The sequence below is a fragment of the Pelecanus crispus genome, chromosome 2 (genome assembly GCF_030463565.1).
Source record: "Pelecanus crispus isolate bPelCri1 chromosome 2, bPelCri1.pri, whole genome shotgun sequence".
In the NCBI taxonomy this organism is placed as follows: Eukaryota; Metazoa; Chordata; class Aves; order Pelecaniformes; family Pelecanidae; genus Pelecanus; species Pelecanus crispus.
Genome location: NC_134644.1, coordinates 69511097 through 69527858, shown reverse-complemented (window position 1 = coordinate 69527858; position 16762 = coordinate 69511097). Strand labels below are relative to the sequence as shown.

The following is a 16762-nucleotide window of genomic DNA, read 5'->3' as shown; positions in this document are numbered from 1 at the left end:
CACTTGCATCTTTTATAAGCATGTGTGTTACCTAGTTTTGATGTTCTAAACACTCTTTATATGCATTTAATTATAATCTCACTTAAATATAATTTAAAGGTAAGGAAAAAAGAAGAAAAAGCCCCACAGCTTCTCTTGCTGAGCGGTGAGGAGGAATTTCAAAGCATCGGGGCATTTTAGGAATTACCCTAGCTTTCCAGCATGCACTGCTAAGCAGAATAGAGTATACCCCCTTTAGGCTTATGGACCTAATAGAAAGCTGGTGCCACTGGCCTCCAGAGAAGTAACATCTCCCCAGTGACTTGTACAGTCCAAGACAGCTTTCTGGCACACAGACAGATATTGGGTACATGCTTGAATTGTTAAGATGAATAAAGAATTAAAACAGGCATAAAATAAACAAGAAATGAGGGCTATAGATGCATTCTTAGTATTAATTCTAAAATTTGTACACCATATCCTGCTCTGACTTCCTTCACTTGGTGCTTGTTGTCTTAGAGCAAATTTTTGTCTTTGAAATCATTGTAGCTATCACTTAGCACATACTGGACACTGCCATTAACACTAAAAATTATGAGACCTCTATTAATACTGAGTTTGCTTTTGAAACTAGAAATCTCTCCAACAGAGCTTTGTATGAACTGATAGAAATACTTGACTGAAAAGTCCAAGAATTTTTACACAATAAAACAAGGAGATACTAAGCTTACTCAACACCAAGCTACTTTCAGTGCCTGACAATATTATCTACCATTTCTCATAAATCCTTTGTGGACTTTAAGAAACTTTATTATATAACTGAAACCATTTTAAACTCACCAGTTTTTAAATCCTCCTCAATTTTATCCAATTTAAAAGACTCCGTACATATCAGTTATTAATGTAAATGCACAGAAGAGCATCATATGCAGCATTAGCACACTGTTGCATCAGTATCACTATATTTAGCAAACCAATTAACATGCAATCTTTAGACACAGTACATTAATACAGGTATTTGAAGGCTGTTGCAGAGAACGGGCATATTTAGTGAACATAACAGTGTGAAGTTTCTTGTCTCTCAATCTCAGCACTAGTTACTCTAGAGCAGGCATACCTAAGGCAACTTTTATCTAACTTGGGGATTTATCCCACTAAGAGCCAGGGTAGCACTTCTCTGCAATTCAGCTTCATAACAAATCAATAACACATTTCAGAATCCACACTGCTTTTTACTACAAGTTAAAACCAGGTACTTTTGCTTTTATTCCCTCAAACACACCAGCAGTGTTTTAGGTTAAACAAATTCATATTTACACAACTTCTAAATTTCACTTTTTCCCAAACGGTAATGACCAAATGGCCAAAAGGCCATTTCTGATTTTGGTTTTAAGTCAAAATGGACAAATTTGCCAATAAGAAAGGACCTTCACTGAGAAAGTTTCAGACAAATACATTTAGAAACTGCAGAAACATTCTGCCTTTCATGACTGTGAAATGCAATCAAGACCTCATGAAGTTAGCAAAGACCATTTGTGAACAAAGTGATACCGTGCCTAACAAAACTCAAGTATGAATTTGAATCAAAATCATATGACAGTTTTATCTGAGCTTTGGCAGGCAGGAAGAACTTCCTGAGCAGTTCTGTATATAAGCAGAAGTTTCGTAGCTCCAAAACTCCAGATACAATATTAGTACCTTTAGTGGTTTCCAGTTTTTAAAATAAATGAAGTAATTGAGATGTAGTCTTTTTATTTTCAGGACTTCTCTCAAGTGAAATACTGAAGATCATATTTGGGTCATGTTAGTACCCAAAACCGTATCCACTCCCCTGTGGCTATACCCTTTAACCTTCCCCTACCTCTACCTGCTTGAAACAGCCATAAACTATACACAGATATACACATTATTTACAACCTAGAAAACGATATGGAATCATTTTAAAATTACTGGTCAAGAAACAACCAAAAGTGTTTTAACTTCAACAGGCCTGGAAATTTAGATCTTCACAGAAAGTGATTTTTGGAGCCTGATAACTTCTACTAACTGGCACTAAACAAATAAAAATAGAACAAAACAGAAGTTAATTCTGTTAAACACAATATTCTATCAAGATCTAAATAAATAAAAATCAACCCATAGCTCATCCCTTTAATTTTCCCTAATTCCCCTTCTCCCATATTTTATTTGGAGAAGAAATTTGAATATAATATTCCTTTTGTGTCTAGCCCACTATATAAATTTTTATTTAGTTTTTTCTGCTATCTGTCTAATACTCCCAAAAAGAGCCTCAGATCTGTGTTCTTGTTTGTTTCATGATTGGTCTCACTAGTTCTCCTGGACTAATTCTTCTAAATTTTGTCTATTATGTAAACATATAAAAGGAAATGAAAGAAGGTACACTCAACACTTTACATACAACCCAGGCAATGAATGTAACTTTAAAAGAGAACTCAATCCCACACATTTATGCTTAAATACATGTGGAAAAATATGCCTGTCAACCCTGTATTGCTATAGCGACTGTGGCACATGTAGTTTTTCAAGGGCCACATGCAACCTAGGTACAGATAATTAGATGTTGTAACATAGGTAGAACTTAAAACCTCAGGAGGAAATCTGGGGAATAATTAATGAGAAAATTAATCTATGAATTTCTTACAGGCTGAAAACACAGTAGAGTGCAAAATACAAATAGAATGCATGTCAAACGAGTGCCTTGGCACAAGAGATGTAACATATGCAGCTCAGAATAACAATAATTACGTCCAATTAAAAATGTTTCTTTGTTATTTTCACATTTATCAGGTCAGATGACTTCTTTCATTAAGCCCCTTATACAATGGCAACAATATTGACATTACATGTCTAAAACAATTTTTAAAGCATGAATATTTTTAGTGTATTCCAGACAAATTTGGCATTACTTACTGTAATACTATAGATTAAGAACAAAAAAACAACTAGGAGCAAATAGGGAATGTTACAAGGTTAGAAATGAAAAAGATCTACTGCAATAGATCAGATTAAAAAAAATACTTCTTTTTTTAACCTGATTGTGCCTTCTCTATGTAGCATGAATATCAGACATTGTAAGAAAAGCACAAAAGCTAGCTCAGGCAGTAGTACAGTACCATACTGGGCAGGGTAAGACCTACTCTTAGCATGAGACACACACACCATAGCTCCTGTTCCATGAAAAAGTTGAAATTAGTTTGCAAAACATCAAGAAGCTTCACATAATATCTTTCAGTCTCTATATAGATTTCATTATATATCATGGTATGGTACAGAAGCATCATACACATTTATAAGAATCGCTTAAACTATGAGTAGCTCTTTAGCTCTTCCACACTGAAAGCTTTGCATCATATATCTAATACATATTCTGTTTGTGTATGTGAGACTACATATACTGATTCTCTCACATCTATATGTTATACAGATTAGTGCTCCAACACAGACAGCACAAACTACAATATGATTGAAAGCAAGTTCCCTGGATCTCCAGAATACACAGAAGCACACTGAATAAAACCTCTTTTGTCATATTTGTATGATCTGGCATTTGATTGGATACTAATGAATTTCAGATACAAGACTTCCTAGGAGCATTCTCCTCACTGCCCACTGAAAACAGACTGATACAACTTGAAGGATTTTCTTTAAATGCTCCTCTTAAAGACCCAGAAAAAAACAGCCAGGAGCCAGGCAGTGCCCCAAAACTTTACTACGTAAGTGCAAGGCAGTTCCTTCCACATGTTTGGGACAGCTTATTTTGGCAGAATGACTCCGTGCCCAGGAGTCTTGGGGTGTCTGAGGGAAAGAACAAAAGACATTTCAGCTTCTGTGTACACCAAAACTGAAGTATCCTCCTAAAAAGATGGCTAAGCCCCTGTCAATCCAGCTTTAAACTGCTACTAAATATAGAGCCTGGACAATACACATTTTACCAGATTGCCAGTCAATACTTTATTAATTTTATGGTAAATCCTCCACATTTCTTAACAGCTAAGTGGAAGCTTGTACAGCTACAGGATTCACGTGCCTGTATACACAAGGCAGTAATTTCACCAAACACTGCTTGGCTAAGCCTAAATTATCTTGAAAAACTTTCCTGGCTAAATTTTTTTGGGGAAAAACCAAAAACCAACCAACCAACCAAAAGTATTCAAGTCAAAGTGCAGCTCACTTTTGTCTTTCAAGGTGTTGAAGACAACTGGACAATGAATAAACAAAGACCCATTACTTGGTGGTGGAGGGTATCCAGTTTGGTGGTGCAGTGCCATCACTAAGGCTAACCTTTTCTTTGGCCTTGGCTGTCATTTCTGAAACAATTACTATGGCAGCTCATGCGAGCTGATGAAGAGCCACTACAACTAAATGCCAGGAGAAAGGACAGAACTGCTTTGTGGCAAGGCTCTCTAAAAGCCCGATCACCTTTCCTGCATCCATATACATACCGGGATTTTCAGCTCAGTAGTTGAGAGCCCGTATCTCACATCCCACATTGATTGAAATCTCTTCTAATCTCTTGCACTTAAAACCACAAATACTGGTAACTGTGCCTCTGACAGCTCTTTCAAAAAAATTAAAACTAAAATAACTGATAAAGTTAGTAGCTGCAAAAATTGAAGGAAAAACTTCTCAAAACTTACATGATTTGTATCGGAATTTTAAATGTCTATGGTACATGTCTTCAGTTCCACACAAATGGGAAATTAAACTCTCCTGATAAAAACGTAAGCCTGATTTGAAAAAGATATAAAATTAAGACAACTGTTATCTATAACAACCCAGTTAAACTGGGTAACCAGGTAAAAAATAGCATAACGATGACAAAACTTTACCTCATCCTCCCCCACCTGAGGTGCTGACTTTTTATTAGCATGACTATTTTTGCCCTCTGCACTGTATCATTCAGAAAATAGACAATCCAAAACAAAACAAAACAAAACAAAACAAAAAAACCAAAAACCAAGTTGTTCAACAAAAAGACCTTACTATTCAAAGAAACCTGCACAAAACAAACCAAAAAAAAAAGGAAACATCACAGGCCTAAGAACTTCCACGCTGGTATCACAAAGAGCACCAGCATGGACATATCTGAGGACACATGCTCCCCTCAGCCTGCTGTGGTAACTGCACTAGGTGACATAGTCAGACAAGATCTTGTAAACTAAAGGAGAATGTATTTCAATCAATGATTTCATTTAAAACAAGTTCTGAAATGGTCTCTGTGACACTGCAGGAACATATGGATAGGCATTAATGCATCTCAAACTAGCTAGAGCCAACTAGAAAAAAGCCTAAGAATACCGAGGAACATGGGAAAACTTACAGAATGGGTGAGCATAATCCTAGAGAGATTTATTTCATTTTGGACAGTCTGTCAAGGACTTGCTTTCTATCCTCCTTTCCCAATAAATTTTAAGAAATTCAAGTAAATTAACCTTGTAGGGAGACAGATTGCCTATGGAGGCTCCCTGGGCTACGCTTCCTCCATAGGGGAAAAAGAAACATCAATTACAGCAGAGTCATTTTTAAGGGCCAAACATTGCTAGGGGTGGGGGGCTGTTCAAAACATTTTGTGTGCATAATGGTTCTAACTTACAACCAATTAAGAGCTGGGCTAAGCTTTCAATGTTTGTTTACTACTACTTTTTCTCCATTTTGTTCAATGCCTTGTACACTACAGAATGTGTGCAATGTTGTGGGCTGGATTTTTGAGGGGGTGGTGTAAGTGGGTGTTGGTTGTTGGGGTATTTTTTGTTTGGTTGTGTTGGTTTTTTTCTTTTATAGTTTCTTTATGTTTATACTTCTGAAGTCTTACATGCCCCACAGTAATACCCTTCACACAGTGAACCAATGTTGGTCTAGAGGAGTATTCAGGATGCAGCTGAATCATAAGGAACTAGCTGCTCCCCGGAGCAAAACGAAGTTCCTCTTCCTAAGAATTACAGGAGATGCTGCACAGAGATCAGTTAAACTCTGCTAACAGTTAGTTATCTCGTCCTGATATCTTCACCAAACGTGTCTGGCCATGGAAAACTATTTTTATTGCATACCTGGAATGTCCCTTGCCCTGCAAACCAAAAACCAAACACAACTACAAAAAAGCTCCATATTTAGAAGCTTCCTGAATTCTCTAAAACCACCAATCAACACATTTTATGCATGCATGAGTTCAGATATGCTTTGCCTCTACCAGTCAATCCTAATCTCCCACGTTCATTTCCTTTACCTGTGAAAAGTTCATCATTTCCCCTATATATCTATTTGAAAATAATGAGAGGACACAACATCTGGTGCTTCAGTGTCATTAGCCTTGTGATTTTTGTCTCCAAGAGTTTACACTCCAAATGCAGCCTAAAGAATAAGTAATTTCCATGCTTAACATCCAGAAGACAGGAAGAGAAGGGTAGTTATATTTGAACACCGGCATGACAGGAGTTGTTTATTTTGCTGACAGTGTGCGAAGTGACCCTGTATATGAATGATCTAAGTTGAAGAAAAGTTGGTATAGAAATAGATAAACCTCTAGAAACACATTCTCTGACAGATTCCTGTCTGATCTTCCATAGAGTAACTATATGGTCCATCTCAGAACTAAACCAATCACATTCTCTAATACTTCCACTTTGTGTATTATCTTCCAGCAATTGAAAAATGGGATTAGGTGTAGAAGTCCTAGAAAATATTTTTGGAAAAGAACTATTCCACAAGTCCACTAAACAACTCTTAAGTTGAAAATGAGCTGCTCAATCAACATGTTTTTCAGTGGCGTATGTTGAACTGTCTATATAGAGTCAAATTTACTTACATCACCTATATGCTCTTAATCCTCTTGCATCCAGTAACAAAGATGTACCTGTCTTTTAACCATTTTAATAAGTTTTGGCTTAGTATGTTTATTATGGAAGAACACAGTGACTGACAAGTGGTCCTTTATGCTCTTAGCTCATTCTTCGCTTCCCCTACATGTCTTTGGTGATTAAGTGCATCTTTCAGCAATATGCAGACTTTACTTACCACATGAATGCAGCACTTTTTGCCTCTTCACATGGATAAGTTGCTTAACACTCAGTAACTATATGTGTATGGGGGGGAATGACGACATGGACCTGAACAGCGGCATCATACAAGCAGTAAGGGAGTTATGACCATGACAGCATTTAGAAAGATATCATAAAATTGAAACACAAATGTGTAAATAAAAAAACAAGAGCCAGTTAAAGGAAGTGGAAACTGTTCTAAGATAGGCATTTTCCACAACGAGACCTCCTCAACTCCCCAGCAGATTTGCTGGAACCTTCTCCTCCAACTTCCCAACAGCATCAGTTGCTCTTGCAATACGAAAGTAGTATAAAAATAGAAGCCTTTTAAATTACAAAACCTTAAGACAGATACTTCCCGAGTATTAAAGTAGTCAAATATGATACAGTTCCCTCCATAGACATGTAAAAAATGTGAACAGAGTAACACATAAATCATGTAAGCTTAGATTAAAATACCTAATTAAATCCTCCTGTGGTTTTTTTTTTTTTCTTTTTTTCTTCATACTACATGTATTTAAATACTGTGTGCAAACCTGAGGGGATATCTACTGTTCAGTGGCTGCTAACTCTGCGGCTAGCCACTGGGCTTAGTGCATGACGCATCTCAAACTGAAGAGATCCAGAGAACATCTAAAATTAACAAGCACCTTAATCTAAACACTGGGTATTTTAACAGGAGAGAGTATTTCCACTTTGCAAAGGCAATACCCATTCAAGGGAAAAAATTCATTTCAGAGTCAGTTCATTTCATTCTCACTTCTATGTTCACAGAAGACTTGATTACACACATGGATATTATTTCCTGTTCCAGGTTATCTGCAATTTGAATATACAGTACTCATGCTTAATGAATTAATTAATTCAGGGCAAGCCTGTACTTGGTTACACATGTTAAAAGTCCTCTCACTGTAAAAGTGCACCTACATTATTCAGCCATTCAATTTAAATTAATCATTGTTGTAGTAAAAAGTCTGTATTTTAACCAGAAAAATTGAACATTTTCAGTATTTAAGGCATTAAAAATAAAATTCCAAAATATACCTAACAGTTCATTCAAATACATGTTTCCTAAAACCACGTTCTCAAATATACCAAGATTGTATCCTTATTAATACATTTATGCTAGTAAAGGATTAGATATCCTGATTTCTCCAGAAAGATGAACACTATACAAAAAAAATACAACAGTATTGTTTTCTGTACAGTGATCCTTCAAGAATCAGCAGATTTGTTGGCACCTTCTCCTTCAGCTTCCTGATAAGATCAATTTCCTTTGCAATGAGAAGCAAGTGTAAATTTCAAGAAAGCCACATTCAGTGAAATTAGACATCTGTGTTTTTCTTTCATTCTTATACATACCTGATCGGGATGATATAGGAAAACAGGAGGAGGAACCGGAAAAGGTTACGATACCATGGGCCTACAAATCCTTGCAAGGTTACCATAACAACTGATAGCGCAACTAAAGCCAAAAACAGGGCTTTGGTCAGTTGATTCAACTCCAGGTCCAGCAAGCCAACCTAGAGGAAGAATTATAAATCAAGTTAGTCATGATTTTTTCTTAAATTGACACTTTCACGGTGCAAACAATTAGCTGCTATTGGCTTTCTTATTCCGACGTATTAAAAATCCATGCACTTGTAACAATTAACTGCATTTTGATAACTGAATTGATTATTGTTCCTATGCTTGCATGCTGTAGATGTTCCCTGGTTACAGGAAAATAACTATTCCTAGAACCAATGTGAACTGTCCCAGCCAGGCCTCTGGAACGCCTCTATGTCTGACACTTCCCTCCCCCTATCCCCTGATCCAGGATAGGAACACAGGAGGGCAAGGAGAAAAGACAATTAAAGATGAACAAATGAGCAGGAACAATTTTCTTCTGTCATGCATACAGCAAAAATACTGGCACTGTACATTATATTTGTAGGGCAGCTACTGCTCATTTACTGCTAGAACATCAAAAACCTGTCAGATTTGAGAATCAACAGACAAATGCGACAGAGCTACCTTCTCATTCATATAACTAGTGTACTGTAACTTGTAACTATACTCGCATACTGGTCTGTATATCTGAATTAATTTCATAGAAATAATTTTTAATTGTATGAAGCTTTCAGTTATTCCATATAATAATAGAAAAAAATCAAGTGGAATATCCATTTTCAAACCAAAACAGTAAAACAGAGCTTCAACTTCTCATGAGTAGAAAGGTATTCGATTTGGAAGCATTTTAGCAAAAGCATTAAGAGAGGCTATCTTTGATCCACCATTTCTCATGAAAAAATATTTTTAAGCTATGTAACTAAGACTCTCACCATTTCAGTAATGTACACTGTAAGCTAAGTATTTATACTCCATTTTTTGGGATGCTCTTCTAGTCAGTAAAATATGTGGGAAAATTATGTCAGGAAGAGTTTCCTAGGCCCTGTCACAGATGCCCCTTTTATCTCCAAGCCTTGCCAGTAAGACCAGTAAAACATAACACTTCCTTAGATAACAGTCTGCAAAAGAACCACTTTAAATATAGTTCTTAAAAATTCCAGCAATCTTGCTTACACATGGGCTGCCCCTTCCCTAGAGAACCAGGCAGCTGAAGACCACAGCGGCTGATTTATCAGCTGCATTTAAAAAGCAGCACAACGAGGACAAATATCTTGCAATTTCCGCTGCTTCAACTACTACATAGTTTATGCTTGAATTATTGAGAAAAATAGGTTTTTGGATTAAAATGAAGAAAAATTAAGCCAGGGAAGTAGAGCATGTTTCAAAGCCCAGATCTTTTTGCATTGACAAAGGCAGCCTAAGTTTCAGGCCTCGCTGAGGATCAGATGAAGTCATTATTCATTCAGTCAGGGAAAAAAGACTCAATTACCTCAACCTAAAGATGCTATCAATGAATGCAAAGTGCATATTTTACTCTATTCATCCAAATCCCATTAAAAAGTGAAAGGAATGACTTAATCTGGCCTTCTAGAGTTGGTCTTTTTTTGTAATAAAATAAAGAATCACTGTCTTGCAATATGCATAACCGCTACCTCACACTTTTTTTTTCCTGCATCATGGTAGTGAAAGCCTATCTCTCCCCTCAGCTCCCCCCTCCACCCCCCGTAAAAACCCCACCCCAGAACAGAAATGAATAAAGAGCTTCTTTGGAAAGAATGCCACTTTTTGGACAGAAACATTAAATTTAGTCCACTGCACACTGATACGTAGCTAATTCAAAGCATTAATACCTTTCTAATTGATGAAGACAGATGTGAATTTAAGTTTGGAAACCAACAAAAACGTGTTTGGAGAGATATTAAGAGAATAACAAAGTTGATGGTGAAAAATTTTCACACAATAAATCTCTTACTCAAGAACATTTAGTTTGTTACTTAATAATGTCATCTTTCTTAATACAGATCATACTATTGGCCATAGTCAATTTTAATATTTTCATTTACTCTAGGAAGTGAAGGTAATTGCAAAACCCTACTTCAGAAGGCACAAAAAGAAAGTTTTAATAGAAATGCATTGTCCATTTCTCAAAAATTAGTTACTATAATGTACTGAAATATACTTAATTAGTTTAATTCTGTGCCTTTCCACTTAAACAATTTCTGCACTCAAAATAATGAAACACTGTTGAATTATCCAGATACACTTCATGTAGGAATTCACTAACATTCTCTAAAATTCATCTGACTATTGGAAAACTGGGTAAACTTCATTTTAACTACATTGTGATTTTATCAAAGCATTTGTAAAATGTATATACCATCTTAGGAAAGCGATTTCTTTCCTTTTGAAAATAATCATAACCAGAATAACTATGACAATGTAAGAACCAGATCAGTTAAGAATTGGAGTAATTTTCCACATTTACTGCTATTTCCCATATTAGATAAGCATATTTTCTTATACTTGTCATAATATTTGTTCTATTTGAAACAACTGTATTAACAAAATTAAACACACGACTGGAAATTTTAATCTCCAAGGGAAAATTCGTACATAATGTCTAAGACAGCCACAACAGTTTTGCAAAGGGGCTGCTCTACGATAATGAACACAATAATTGCCTGTATAATCTAAAATGCTACTAATGGCAACAACTGCAAATCCATTTAGCTCCTCTTTAATTTATGCACGAAGTTTTAAATAGCTAATGGTTCTCAGTAAAATAATGGCTTATACCATCAATAAAAAGTATGACACTGTCTACTTGCACCAAAAAAAGCCTACAAGTTTTTAAAATACTTTATTTTTGAATGAGGGAATGATTAAATGTCTAAACTTCACATTTTGGACCACAAGGTATTAGTCCTTATCTTATGAGAAAAATCTTAATTTAATTAGGAAAAGTTGAAAGCAACAAAAAACCTTTCTGACTACTGAAGTAGAACATGAACAGCCATATTGCTATTGCTGCCCTTAGATGCTTAACTTTTGGGAAAGGTTATCCTCTGAAGCTATTATTGCAGTAATAGAACAATTCTTCTAACATTATAAAATGTATATTACTTGGAAAATGAGAAAAATTTTTTTATGCTAGAATATTGAAGTGCAAAATTTGATAATTAAATGTTGCACAATGGTAAAGATTTCTCTCGAAATAGTCTAGTGCAGTCATTTTTTATTGAATTACAGTTTAAAATGCATTAGAAATAATTGCTCATAAATAGCCTTTTTTAAGGACCCTACTTCAATCCTGTCGAAGTATTAAGGCACTATCTTAGGAGAGACTTCCCCCTGCAACCATATTCCTCCATGAAGGTAATTATATTTCAGTAATCAGTCTGGTTCTGCACTGACAAACACCATACTGACTACAGTGAAATTTCATGGTATTTATGTTTGAGACAGACTTTGGCTTTAATTTGCACCATAAACATAAAAATTTTCTTTCCTGTTCTTAATACATGCTCTGAACTTAACTTTGTTAAACCTTGAATACTAGTCAATTATTCATGCTTTCATTAATTCTAGTCTAAACTTAGATGTAACAGCTATGCAAAGAGTCAGGGAAATATTTAAAATTACTAAAATCCAAATAATATATCTTTCTTCTTTGGGCTGACAAAAACAAGCTTCGCCTAAGAAAAATGATTCATAGCATTTCATCATTTATAAAAAAATAATTTTTATATAGACTACTATATACAGTTAGCTGCATATATCTGAACCTCTATGGCTTTCTTCAATAATTTATTAAATTTATTAAATAATAATTTATTAAAACTTTCTAGTCCCTAGAAATAATAGATTATTAATCTGTATTTAAAGGCTAAATAGAGAATCATTATCTGTTTACCTTAATCTTTGACACTGAAAACACATACAGCACCTCTGGAATCTGTAAATGTTTCTCCTTTGTTAAGTCTCCTAATTCTAATGTTATTCCTATGATTCACATTCTTGACCGCTCAGCAATCTAGGTAACCACATTAAGCTAATATAACTATGAATCAAAACAAGCAAAGCAACTGAATTCAAGTTCATGAAGCATCTTTCCTTAGTTCACTGTACTCAAGTAATGGTCTGACAAATGTTTCCCTACAAGCCTGTCTTAACATAAAACCCAGGAAATCTTGCATACAGTATGTAACACTTTTTAATCAATATCTTACTCATTCTTTTAAGCAGTAGATTCAAAGGTAGGAAAAGCGAAGAAAACGCTGAAATACATAAAGTGATCATTTAGTGAAAAAAGTCACCTATCCGTGCTTTTTCACAGACCCATTTTCAAACTTCCCAATCACTTGTCTAGCTGTGAGAGCAACAATGACAAACCTTGAAAACATTTTCTGAAGCACTAAAAACCTATTACAAGTTTTATTCATTTTAGAATTAGAGCAATAATCATGGTGGTGTGTGTGGGGGTTCTACTTGACTTAGTAAAACTGAAATAAACTTCAGTTATTTAGTCCACTCCAGTGGAGATAAACAAAAGTAGTAATGAGAAAATAGTCCAATTGATTCCAGTAACATTTTCTGTATTCCCTTTGGCAAAAAAAAGTATGCATCCTTCATGCTACCTTTAATGCAATGCAACATCACTTTGACCAAACTGAAATATTTGGCATTATGTTAATATTGCAGGTTTATGGAACTGAATTATGTTTATTCTACACTGATTTCAAGAAACATTTTTAGATATTAGCATTAATTGTATCCCCAAAGAAACAAATTACAATTACTTTTCTGTATTCTTACAAAAACCAGCCCACATCCAACAGATAGGCATTTAAAACAGTAGAAATATTTTGAAACTCGAGAAGAAATACATGGTGATCATCCAAAGGAAAAAGAGTAAGCTGCAAGTAGATCATGTTTTTTGGAACTTTTTGATTTGTATTCAACAACAGAGGTTTAAATACTCTTAAAAGCAAAATAAGTTTATTACATTTTGAAATTATCCTTCTGACTTGCCTGGTTTTACTTTAACAAGCTATTCATAACTGCATATCTATGTTTGAAATAAACAAATCGCTTCAGAAACAAAAATCCCTTTTGTAGCTAGTAATACCTACCATGCTAAAAGAAAACAAAGACTCAGACATTTCTTGCTCTCTCTGCCTTCTTTATTCATCCGTTTTATGTCATTTGAGTTTGGATACTCAAAATGAAAGTCCTCTCCAGGTTTTTAGAGGTGCTTAGCCCTCTCTAGTTCAGTCTACTACAATAAAAACTGTAAGTGAGCTATATCCACCAACGTACTTAAATAGTGGACTCAGTTGCTTGAAGTAAGGCACTTTGACAAATAGTGGCCACAGATTTCATAACCTTAAGTGTGTCATCTTTTTCAGTTGTGTCCTGATTTATCCTAACACCAACTATTTACTATATCTGTAGTAAAACATTATGTTTCAAAAGATGAAAGTGAGAGAAATTGAAGGTGACACATTCTTAATATCCAGTTGACTATAAATCTGTTTTTCATCAACACTTTTGCAGTTTGCTCAGCTATTCCAATGTCTCTAAATATCCCTCAATCTGATGTCTCTTTTTAGAAATCAGTTTTTACATGTAACAATGAAGCCAAATCACTGATATTTGCCTTTACCTTATTTCAGTATTTTGCTCTAATTTGACTGAAGGCTAAAAAGGAGACTTGCAGCAGTTAAAGAAATGCCATGTATAGTTTGGCCAGCAGAGGGTGCTCAAGATTGGTGCTAGCTACTGTTTTCAAAAGCTGTCTGTCGGCAATGCAGGACGAAGCACAGCACTGTACCTTTACAGGGTGACCTGCATTTCTGCATTATCTTCCTTGGCCGACAGCACTTACCCTCGTTTAGTTTGAATTATTATTAATTCAGAGTTAATTATTCGAAGGACTTCAACAATTCAGATTGTGTACTGAAACTATTATATTTCCTTCTAAGCAAAAAGTTACACTTCATACACCTTTATACAAGTCACAGCCTTGCACCTCAAGGTGCCAGTAGTCAGATGCTGTGCAACCATATGTTCTCCAACTTCGCTATGGATCTGTCACGCACAAGAATGATAAAAACGTGCACAGAGCATATTAAGAAACTGAAAAGGTTAATGGCTTCTTAAACTCTGGCATCCATATAGGGATTGTGCTGTATTAATAACATACCCTCCTCCTATTAGAAGCTATCAATTGAAAAACATTTTCTTAAGATCACCCATCAATTTACAATAATTACTTCAATAATCTAAGGTAACTAGTCATATTGGAGACTTCAACAACTAAAAGCATTCACACAGTGAAACTCTTAAGACATCTATTTTGTTCAATTTAAAACAATCAAGGTACACAGTATTTCATACAGAAGACATTCAGAGTTTCTAAGCACTCACAATCCTCTTTACATCTGATCAAAATTGGTAAGATGTGGAATTCTGGGGGAAGAAAGATCAGGATTTAAAGATGTTTGATTTTACACTGGAACACTATCTTCAAATTTATATTTCATCTGTAACTTTTACAAATGCTTGTTGTATCTTCTTTAAGCTTGATCATCATCAGCTTCAACTCGACTTTTCTAGCATACTGTCATTTAATCAGTTCTTTTAATGGTCAGAATACAGATTAAGCACGTTTTCACACTACATGCTATTATTAAAACACACTCAACGGAGATGGCATTTTTTCAAATCTGAGTAGATTAACAAAACATGGCTTACTCTCTCACAAATGAAAATAATTAGCTTTGCCAAAGTAACTGCAAAACTATCATCAGGAGAACTGGTCCCAAAGTTTTTATTGTGTAGAATTTGCAATTACATTAAAAAAAATATTAAAAAATTGTGATATATGTAAAAAAGTAAATTAAATAGCTCAGTAAGAGGGACTACTTCCTTCAAGAAAAACAATTATAAAAGGGACCTAACAAATTGATAGCAGCAGCTAGCTCTTTCATTTGCGTAAATCTGGGGAATTCTAATATATCTACACTTTAGACCATGCAGCTGACTGGTCTAAATGACTTTTTCATACGTAAAGCTGCACAGATTTATTTTTGTCACTGTAGGGACTGAATTCATGTTTTATATAAGTTACACTGTATGTTTAATAAGATTTCATAAATGGTATGAGAACCTTGTAACTTTTTCAAAGACATCTTTGAAATTATGCAAACACTTGAAAACATGTATCTAAAGAAATCCAACATTTGCTTACTCCACATTAAAAATAAGGTGTAACTGAGCACCTCATAGACTATCTAGATTAAGCTATTAGAAAAGATTATTACAGTTTTAAAAGAGTTTATCTCACAACAAGGCTAGGGGAAGAGAGGTCAGAGCTAAGGTTATCAAAACACACATGGCAATTTTTCCATTAAGAATTCAATTAAATAAATGAAGCCAAGAACCCATGAAGTTTAAGCTTGTTTTAAGTTTTACCAATTCATTTTATCCCAACATTAACCTTAAAGACACTTAAAGGTTTTTTTTTTTTTCTTCCATCTTACTCGAGGTTAAATTGAGAAGTGCATTTGAAAATTTCTTCCCATGTAAATTACAGACATTTTATTTCATTATAGCTTGCTATTTTAAAAGTTACAAGAAAGTTGGAAAAAAAAAAACCCTTCATCGGGAAACAGTGGCACACATTAAGTTGGTGATTATGCCATAAAAACCCATGGAAATCAGAGTTGCAACCTTTCTTCATGGAAGTGCAATTGAAGTAATACGGTACATATGATACACTGATGATTGAAGTGACTGAGACAACCTTCTGAAGATGGATTCACCAATAAATTGCAAGTGAATAAATAGAAACTGAAGGAGGAATTAAAACAATCTCCATTGGCAGTATGCAGTGATTCTTTCATTGGTGGAGCACTTCAGGAATCCCCCTCCTCCTCCGCTGTGTATACCTCAACTCCATCATCCAACCTGTCTCAGCACAGGTCCGGATACAAACACAACCACGTAGGTTTTCTTCCACAGGAAATCAGGTTAAAAAGAACTAAATGAACACACATCACAAAGCATCTCATAGTTTGCCTCAAAGCATTTATATCTGAACGCTATTCATAAGGAATATTAACATATATTTATATATAATATCAAGAATGCAGAAAAAAATATTAGAACGGAATTTGTAAGTTAGTTTATTTCTGGCTGACAGAATCCCAGCCAAGAAAAAGACAGAACATTTTGACTGCATCAAACTTTTGTCTCTGTTCCTAGCTATTCTTGAGTATAAAATCTTGTTTGTATGCAAGCTGAGAAGAAATGTTTTAAAAACATCTAAGCTG

General features: G+C 34.9%; 1 protein-coding gene across 5 annotated transcripts in view; it reads right to left on the bottom strand.

The window, feature by feature from the left end:
* Positions 1-16762, bottom strand: part of ATP9B (ATPase phospholipid transporting 9B (putative)) — a 177963-nt gene that overhangs the window by 47398 nt on the left and 113803 nt on the right. For all 5 annotated transcript variants that reach the window (XM_075706384.1, XM_075706385.1, XM_075706386.1 and 2 more), the window contains one exon: positions 8397-8557. In XM_075706384.1, the coding sequence (XP_075562499.1) occupies positions 8397-8557 (161 nt within the window). The remainder of the gene's footprint in view (positions 1-8396; positions 8558-16762) is intronic.